General features: G+C 41.3%; 1 protein-coding gene across 1 annotated transcript; it reads right to left on the bottom strand.

The window, feature by feature from the left end:
• Positions 1 to 4,346: 4,346 nt before the first annotated feature.
• Positions 4,347 to 9,716, bottom strand: LOC141085281 (uncharacterized). Its single transcript, XM_073570558.1, has 5 exons — positions 9,500 to 9,716; positions 7,665 to 7,784; positions 7,124 to 7,267; positions 6,243 to 6,392; positions 4,347 to 4,671 (listed from the first exon to the last, which is right to left on the bottom strand). Exons 1-5 carry the CDS (start codon positions 9,546 to 9,548, stop codon positions 4,532 to 4,534), a joined length of 603 nt encoding a protein of 200 aa, XP_073426659.1. The 5' UTR covers positions 9,549 to 9,716; the 3' UTR covers positions 4,347 to 4,531.
• Between the last annotated feature and the right edge of the window lie 239 nt (positions 9,717 to 9,955).

The raw sequence follows: 9,955 nt of genomic DNA, 5'->3' as shown, positions 1-9,955 counted from the left end.
GCTACTAACGGCGTTTAGTAGCGCATGTTTTATTTTGCCCTCAACTTGTTTCTGCAGGGCAGGGACGGCTCGCCTGCTGAAATAAAAGCGGCTGGGCACGTTGTATTGGGGGACTGCCAATGCCATTAAGTCCCGGAAGGTGTCAGTGTCCACCAGCCTGAATGACAGCATTTCAACTGCCAGAAGTTTGGCAATGCCAGCATTCAGAGACTGTGCTCGGGGATGGTTTGCCGAGTAAGGGCGCCTTTTATCCCATGCCTGTGCTACCGATGGCTGTGATTGATGGGAACGTGCTGCTATGGGTGGAATCTGACAGGGTCTCCGGACAACAGTGGCAGAGGTTCTTCCTTGGCGATCCTGTGAGGAAGCCGAACCAGCAGTGCGTGAGCTGGAGGAAGAGGCCCCAACACGAACTGAAGAGGTGGTAGGTGGTGCTGTGCGTTGGCCTACGTCTTCAGGGTGTCTCTGCAACTCCAACTCGTGCTTGGTGCGCACATGTTTCCACATATTTGTGGTATTGAGGTTGCTGACATTTCTCCCTCTTTTGACTATCTGATGACACAGCTTGCATTTGACAAAGCAAATGTCATCTGCAACTGTGTCAAAAAAGGACCACGCACTGCAACTCTTGGGAGCGCCCGTTTTGCCTTTGGAATGAGGAATGCTCCTAACGGGTGCCAAAGTGGAGGGTACAGGCAACCAAGTCTTCCCCCTCCCTCTGCCTCCTGTTTTGGCCGGTAGGGGAATCTCTTCCTCTGAGCTGCTCCCACCACCTTCCTGTTCCTCACGCCATGATGGGTCAAGGACCTCATCATCTTCCCTCCCCTCTTCAAACAGCTGCTTCTCCGGGGTTGTCTCGCCAGCACCGTACGCACCAGAAAGTGGCAACTGAGTCTCGTCATCATCTGATGCGTACTGAGGTGTGCTGACCATAGGCACTGGCCCACTCGCCTCTTCAGATTCAGAGGGACAAAGAAGTTGCGCATCACTGCATACTCCCTCTTCTTCACATTCAAGAATGCTGCTTGGCTGGACCCCTCTTTTCAAGCCAACAGATTCCGAGAACAGAAGTAGAGACTGTGATGGCTCCTGTCCATGTCTCTCTGACGGCCTGGGCACTTTGGCAGGTGGTGAAGAGACAGATGGTTGCTCTTTGGGTGCTCTGGCCCTGAGAGGATGTGGAAGTAATTGAAGTCGATGTGTTAGCTGCCATCCATCCGACAACGGCTTCAATTTGTTCCTCCCGCAGCAGTGGGGTACGTTGAGGTCCTACAAAGCTGCGCATAAAGGACTGTTGCCTGCTAAAACTGGGGGATGCTGATCCACTGGTGCCCGCAGCAGGCCCAGAATCCCCACGTCCTCTACCTGCAGAATCCCCACGTCCTCTCCCTGCAGAATCCCCACATCCTCTCCCTGCTGAAACTCCACGCCCACGCCCACGCGCCTTACTCCCTGCCTTCTTCATCTTGCCAGACTGCTTAAGATAGGCAGAAAAGTTCAAAGGGGGGCCTTAGTGTGCTTATTCCTGAACAGCTGGTTACAGGTACAAGAAACACTAATTTTATGAAGTGTGTGTGTGTGGACTACACTTTAATAGGAGCTGATGTGGCCTACACAAGTTCCAAATGTAGTGTTTGGTGAACTCTTTTTGTGGTTTCTTTGTTGGAAACAAACTCAAAGTATGTGAACAAAGAATTGAAACTGATAGTATCACCAACTTTTTGGAGCTATTACAATGCAGGCAGGTAACCTACAATGCAAAAGATGAGGCTCCAAAAAAATTGGGTAATACTAATCTGGCTGCGCCGGCAGGGCACAAGCCAGAAAAAAAGGCTCCTCTATCTACTCCTATATAGTGTTTGCAACCAACCAATGTTGATGGATACGGATGGATGCACACTAATAGGAGAAGAAAAAATGAGCTGCACTCAAAGACAAATATGTGTGAGGCATTGACGCACGTTGAGCGTCCTACAACCAGACGTAGCTGCAGGACACTCTACTCTGCGTGAGCTGCACTCACACACAGTCAGAGACCTCTCAGACAGCTGTGAACAGTGCAGCTAAGTGGGCACTGGCACTGACAGGCTGCAGAAAGGCTCCGCTGTGTACTCCTATATAGTGTTTGCAACCACCGTAGATGGAGACGGATGGATGCACACTAATAGAATAAAAAATGAGCTGCAATAAAAGAAAAATGTGTGAGGCAGTGACACGCTGAGCGTCCTACAACCAGTCGTAGCTGCAGGACACACTACTCAGCGTGAGCTGCACTCACACACAGTCAGAGACCTCTCAGACAGCCGTGAACAGTGCAGCAAAGTGGACACTAGCACTGAAAGGCTGCAGAAAGGCTCCGCTGTCTACTACTAGTGATTGCAACCAACGTATATGGATACGGATGGAAGCACACTAGATTGAAATTATGTAAAAAATGCAGCTCAAAAATTAAAAGATGTATGAGGCAGCAGTGATCACACTGGGTGGCCTACAGCCTGACGTGGCTGCAGGACCCACTCCACAGCGTGAGCTGCACTCACACAGCCCTTGCAGACAGCTATTAAAACAGCGCTGCTGGGCTAAAAAAATGCTACTGTGGTGGATTATGTAGCCTGGGTAGAGCAATAGATATGTTTGATGATCGCTATTTCTAACTGTCCCTCACAGTCTTCAACAGCAGCCTGTCCCTAACTGAATTCACAGCAGAGTGAACCAGAAATGGCGGCTGCGGTGGCTTTTATAGTGCATCATGACATCATTTCGGCAGCCAATCACAGCCATGCCAATAGTTAACATGCCTACATGCCTACATCGCAACTCCTGTCAGTGTCGGCGTCGGTGACATCAGATGATGAGAGGGAGGTGATGAGAAAGGGAGCGTAACGCTCCTTCTCTCATCAATGCATCGGCATCCAGCCGATACAGTTGAAACTGCGATGATGGGCGAGGAGCCCACTGCTGACATTGGGCCCACCCCCGCCTGCCCAGGGGCCCCATAGCAACTGGGTGGCAGAGCAGGGAAAGGATGTGCCCACACTTCGGAGGATTCCCATTGGCTTAATCAAAGCAAGCAGGCTCATAGCATGATGGGAACTTCCGATTCCGATTCCGGAATCCGATATGACAAAAGTATCGGAAGTCAGTATCGGAAATCCGATACCGCTAATATCGGCCGATACCCGATACTTGCGGTATCGGAATGCTCAACACTAATTATAATACAGCCCCCCCAGCAGGCAGACTCTATAGTAGGCAGACTACATAATGCACCCCCCACAGGCAGACTCTATGTTATAATGCAGCCCCCTGTAAGCAGGCTCTATAGAGTATAATGCAGGCCCCCATAGGAAGACTCTATAGTATAATACAACCCCCCCAGGCAGACTCTATAGTATAATGCAGCCCCCCATAAGCAGTCTCTATAGAGTATAATGCAGCCACCCATAGGCAGACTCTATAGTATAGTACAGCCTCCCAGTAGGCAGACTCCATAATGCACCCCCCACAGGCAGATTCTATAGTATAATGGAGCCCTATAACAACAATAAATACTCACCTCTCTTACTCCTGGTTCATCTGCTGCTCTAAGTGTCCGCACATTTCCGGACAGCGGGCGCCGGGTAGTGATGTCATCGCAACTCCTGTCAGTGTCGGCGTCGGTGACATCAGATGATGAGAGGGAGGTGATGAGAAAGGGAGCGTAACGCTCCTTCTCTCATCAATGCATCGGCATCCAGCCGATACAGTTGAAACTGCGATGATGGGCGAGGAGCCCACTGCTGACATTGGGCCCACCCCCGCCTGCCCAGGGGCCCCATAGCAACTGGGTGGCAGAGCAGGGAGATCGGTTCTCCCTGCTCTGCCACAGTGTAACTGTATCTGCATGCTGTGCACGCTGATACAGTTACTGTAGAGTAGCTCCTCGTGGGCCCCCTCAGAGCATGGAGCCCAGAGCGACTGCACCCTCTGCCCCCCTGGTAGCTACGCTACTGCTCTTAGTTCTATAAAAGTTGGAAACTTTGGATTGATAATAACCCAGTATAGCTAAATTACTTTGCGACTTTAATCTCTTCTTTTTGCATAATCTTTATCGCTTGTAGAGTTAAGGTTTATGAGTAAGCTATAGTATCAATACTGTGAATTATATGCTATTTTAATATTCATATTAAATAGAATATGTAATTTTGTTATAAATATTCACAAAAAGATCAAAATTACCTCTTGCATGCTATTGGTTCTCCTTCTTTCATACATTTCATTCCCAAACGTTCCTTCCTTTGAAATTGTTTACTTAAAAGTGTTAGAATTTTTTTTAAAAATGCACGGAATAAAACACAAGGTCATGATCATGCTCGTAAAAGTTTTATTTACTTGATTTCAGAAGATCGCTAATGTTAATGTTATTTATTATCAACTTCTTCCTTTTAAAAATAATTAAGAACAATCAATTTGTTCCCTTTCAAGAGACTAATACAGATATCAGAATAAGAGAATAATAGATTTATTTTATCAATGATATCAAGGTAATGGATTAATTGTCTGGTGATTCAGTTGGTTTAATTGTTTGAAAATGAACTCGTTCAATCTCTTCTATGCCGAAGCACGCATCCAGATTTTTGAATCCAAAAGGATTGGCACAAGACTTGAAGGACGTTCCGGGAGCAGATCCATCTGTGGAAGAAATGTAATCATCAGTTCATTATATGTCATTTTATTTAGTCACAAGAAGGTTAAGAAATATTTTTGGGATATTCAAGAGTTGACCGGGACCTTTGCATTAAGACAACTTTTATGAACACCTGGCTAATTTGATTTCCCATTTTAAAGGGAACCTCTCACCTCTTTTTTAGCCGCTATAAGATGCGGCCACTGCCTTTCAGGGCTTATCTACAGCATTCTATCTTTTATAGAGTTTATAAAATTACAGAGTGATGTCACACCCTTTCTGCTGATCATGGGGGTACCAATATTAGGACCCCATTTGACCTAGCATTAATCACCAATCCCATTTATCAGTACTAATGTTCACAAATGGAATACTTCTTAAAGAAGGCCATTAATGTGATATTTTTCTGCCTTTTTGACTAGTGGTCAATTTTCTGGAACGAGACTATTGTCACAATATGGCCTCATTTAGTAATTATTACAAGAAAAATGTAAAAACAAAGCAACCTGAAAACATTTTCCCAAATTGTGCATGCTACTAGTACTAAGTGTTTCCTATATTTACTAGATATTTGATCCTTAAAATAAACCAATATTAATCATTCTTTCTCTGAATAAATATAACACAAAACATATTATTGGATTAACCCTTTTCACTAAACGTTTACCTGTATGCACAGTTAGGTGTGTAACACAAGCAAACTGAGCTGCATCTCCACTGCTGCCCTTGTCTTTGGCTTTTGTCTGAAGCTGTGCAGCTATGTAGTCAGTGATGCAGCCAATCATAATGTTCAGAAGTACTAGTGATGTAGAGGCAGATGAGCTCAGTGATTGGCTGCAGTGCTGTCACATTGTCACCTCTACAGTCAAACAGCAGAGACTGCTGCAGTGGTGGAGACAGAGCATTGGATGCAAGTAGGGTAAGTAAACCTCAATTAGTTTTCTAACACTAAGTGAGCCTCTGAGCAGAAGTTTGACGTGTTAAAGATTAGACTCAAAAATGTGAAAGAATTGTAAAATTGGCACAAGCCATTTATGGCATTTTTAGTCAAGTATTATATTTTTCTTTAAGGCATTCAATAAATTTCTTCTTAAATGATGAGGTTTTTAGTGTAAGATTTGATTACTTTCATTAGAACAGAAAAATAATTAATGCATGCTCTGTCTGTATTTATCACCTACATATGCAATCCAAGGAAGCAGGTTGAGGAGTTTTGCTACTTTTATATGATGGGCTTTCCACAGTACAGTGAGAACTAAATGAGAACTTATTTGAGGAAAAGCTTGGAGCCACAGCAATTTTTTTAGTGTAGAAACCCATCCAAGATTTGGAAATGTATGATTAATGAATTACTTGGCTTTGTTTAACTGAAGAGAAGGCAACAATAGAATAAAAATAATATATCTGCTATCATAGAGATATAAAGGATTTTTCAGAGCATACCTTTGATGGACTGCCTTTAGGACTGACCATCAGAGTATGATTGTGGAGTTTATGGTCAAATTTTTGATTTGCCATGATCTGATGTATGGTTCTCACATCAAGCAGTTGAGCGTGATTAACCTTCATTCATTACCTGGTTTGAAAAATGTCCCTATGTACTCTGCACACAAGGTGGCATTTCCTATACATTTTTCTTGTGTGTAAGCAATGCAGCCTTTAGTATTGTGATCTTTGTAGCAGATGGGACAGACATATCCGTTTTCTTTCTCGTTATCAACAGGTACTGTAAAACAAGGTCAAGAAGAAACGTTGAAACTTAAAATCCTAATAGATATCCAAATATCTGAAAGTTAAAGGTTTTGTTGATGATGTTCATCACTAGAAATGTGGGAATCGATTGGAGACAAATCAAGTGGTTTTGAATTTCACACAAAGAAAATGGTCTGAGTACATCCTGAATATTTAACAATTTAATTCACTGGACTCAACCATGATGTTGCTTGGCTCACTCCCTCCTTGCAAATCTGGTCTTCTTTTTGTCTTCAGTCTTCTTCAATTTTTGGCACCTCTGATGCTGACTAAGTCTTACGTAACATAATGATTTTCTTTGCTCCTCGACATCACAATGTAACTAGCTTGGTCTAATGAACAGCAGAGGCATTAAAGAATGAAGAAGACTGAAGACAAAATAAAAGACCAGAACTGAAGAAGGGTGGCAAGGCAGAAGAAGACCTAGAGGGAAATTGAGATATTGGGACAGGTGAAGAGAAGAGGCTAGATTATTGTTTCACACAATTATTTTTCAACCCATGTATTTATAATGCTCAACACATAGTAATAATTCATTTTATAGTAACAATTTAATTCCTGTTCAAATTCGAGCAAATCTGGCAAATCAAATTTCATCAGTTTTGCTCATACCTAGTAATCACCAATAATGAGTTTATAATTTCTCCATTTTCCTGCCTCTAATTAAATGCTGATTATTGAATGATTTTTGCCTTCTTTACTTACTGTAATAATCTGGGTTACAATTGTTTTCTTCACAACAGTTTACATAAGACTGGCAAACAAATTCTTCACTTGCAATGCGGAGAAATTGCCCACTGGGTAAATTATGTTGACAGCCTTTGTGAATAAATGGGGTTGTAGTAGAATCTGAAACACATGGAGGTTCTTATTAGAGAAAGTATTCAAGTCATGATGAAACAACTAAACATGGTAGGCTTATTTTTTAAGCATTACTCATTGAAAATAGTGCACAAAGTCTCCAGTACTTTGGGATGATCACTGGTGATGACTGAAGTTGACTAACTTACTTATACTACTTTGGATGGTATAACTTCATGGAGACTTAGTGAAAGGGAAGCCATACAATTATACAGATAAAGTACTTGTATGGGCAAGTAGGTTGAATAAAAGTTAATAGAAATTTAGTCTTGCATGGGGTTGCCGACAATGAACTTTCAGGGCAAGATTAATATTTCAGGAATTTCCAAATTAACTAATTAGATTTGTTAATATTCAAGATGTTGTCTTCAAGGAAGCTACTTACTGAACCGTGTAAATCCAGAAACTGTGCAACATCTAGAAACGTCCCCACAATCCACAGATTCTTCTATGCTACACGAATCTCCAATTCGGTTTAGACAAGACTTACACACCAAGCTTTCCACTAAAAATTAATGTTATATCATGTTCTTAATGATTCCATTGATGCAATTATAGTTTTCTCATTAGGAATTTCAAAATATATAACACAGGAGAAGTACAATAAGAAGAGACAGGAGAATAAAGTGGATTTAAAGTAACCAAGTAACCACCGATCGACCAAACTGCTGCATGACCAGCTCTACCCTCGCCTACTGTATTCTCACCCATCACTTGTAGATTGTGAGCCTTCGCGGGCAGGGTCCTCTCTCCTCCTGTACCAGTTATGACTTGTATTGTTTAACATTATTGTACTTGTTTTTATTATGTATACATCTCCTTACATGTAAAGCGCCATGGAATCAATGGCGCTATAACAATAAATAATAATAATAATAATTTAAGGGAGAAGAGGAGGAGACTAAGGAAGACAAAGAAAGACCAAGGAGAAAGGGAAAAAAGGAGAAAGGGAAAAAGGAGAAAGGGAAAAATAAAAATAATAAGGGACAGGGAGAAGAGCAAAAAGAAAAAAGAAGGGCAAATGGGGGAAAGAGGAAAAAGTAGGAGGGAGGGACTGGAAAAGTAAAGAAGAAAATGAAGATAAAAAAGGGAAAAGAGGTGATAGAAAAGATGATGATCACGATGAAAAAAGAAGCATGGACAAAAAAGGATATGTTTATTAGAGCTGAGAGTAGTGTTGGAGGACAAGAAATTGGGAAAGAAAAAATAAATGTGGAGGAAAAATAATGATAAATAAGAAAGAGGAAATGAAAGTTAAATGAGAAGCAGGATGGTGGGAAAAAATGTAGAAAATATGTGAAAAAAGGAGAAGGATGTAAAGGAAATAAAGAGGAGGGCATATAAAATATGAATAGTGACATAGGAGGAGAGAAAAGAGACGACAATGAAAACAAGAAGAAAACAAGAAGAAGGAAATACAAATTAATGTAAAATATTAAGAGAAAGGGAAGGAAAATGGGAACAATAATATAGTTGACAAGGAAACTATGAATAACAGCAGGTAGAAGAAGAAAAGGCAAACAATAGGGAAAATCTTTATCTTTATTTGTTTATTTAACATATTCCGCAGCGCTTTACAGTTTGCACACATTATCGCTGTCCCCAATGGGGCTCACAATCTAAATTCATTATCAGTATGTCTTTGGAATGTGGGAGGAAACCGGAGCACCCGGAGGAAACCCACGCAAACACGGGGAGAACAGAAAGAAAGAAAGAGAAAGAAAGAAAAAGAAAGAAGATGAAGGCTTCAGGACAGGATGTAAAAGAAGATTATGAAGGAAAATGATAATAAAAAAGATTAGAATGTGAGAGCAAGGGGAAGAAGAGAAGGAAAAGGAGGAGAAGACATGTGAAAGCAAAAGAAAAAAGTGAAAAAATGTGGAAAATTGGAGCAAGAAAATAGAGTGGCTAAATGTAAGAAAAAAAAGAAGAAACAAGTAAACAAAAAAAGAAAAATGTAAAGTTGCAATTTGATAAAAGCATGATGAACTCTAATTTTTAGATCATATTTATAAAGGGTCTACTTTTTAACAAAAAATATTTTCTATGTGGAAAATGGCTTAATATTTGCCTTATTCTCCACAATTATGTAATACTTGAAAATTGATTTTTATTTAGGCACACACCTAACAAAAGTTATGTAGGAACAACGCAGCAGAGATGGTGACACTCCACAGTGCACTATGTGTGTATGTTGTGTAGTGACTGTACAATTCTTACCTGTGACAAGAGCAGAGATCATGCAAAGCAAGCCAACAAGATTCTTCATTGTGGATGATTGGTGGCTTCTCGGATTCTCTTCTGCTCATCCTGATGACTCTGCACCATGATCATATAAATACTCTTTGGAATGGTAAAAAAACCATAATCTATCATGGGATGGATAAGATCACTCCAATAACACCAGGGCACACCACACTTTCCAAGTACCTCCGGCAGGTTATTCTCCTTTCAGCAAAGTTTCAGGTACAACAACTGCCTTGAGGAAAGAAAAGACAAACAATAAGAGAATGAGGTAATGGCCTTCAGAATATCTGTCACGCTGATCATGCCAAAAATGAACAATGTCTTCATTTTGTGCAATATTTAATATAGTTTATTCTCAAAATATATTTACCCTCTTGGGGGGTATTAGGTGTATTATTGTTTATGTAAACAAGCTTCTTATTGTTTGTT

Source organism: Dendrobates tinctorius, unplaced genomic scaffold, assembly GCF_039654945.1.
Source record: "Dendrobates tinctorius isolate UK_male_01 unplaced genomic scaffold, ASM3965494v1 ptg000028l, whole genome shotgun sequence".
NCBI classification, from domain to species: Eukaryota; Metazoa; Chordata; class Amphibia; order Anura; family Dendrobatidae; genus Dendrobates; species Dendrobates tinctorius.
Note: the sequence above shows the minus strand (reverse complement) of the source record. Positions and strands in the feature narration are given on the sequence as shown.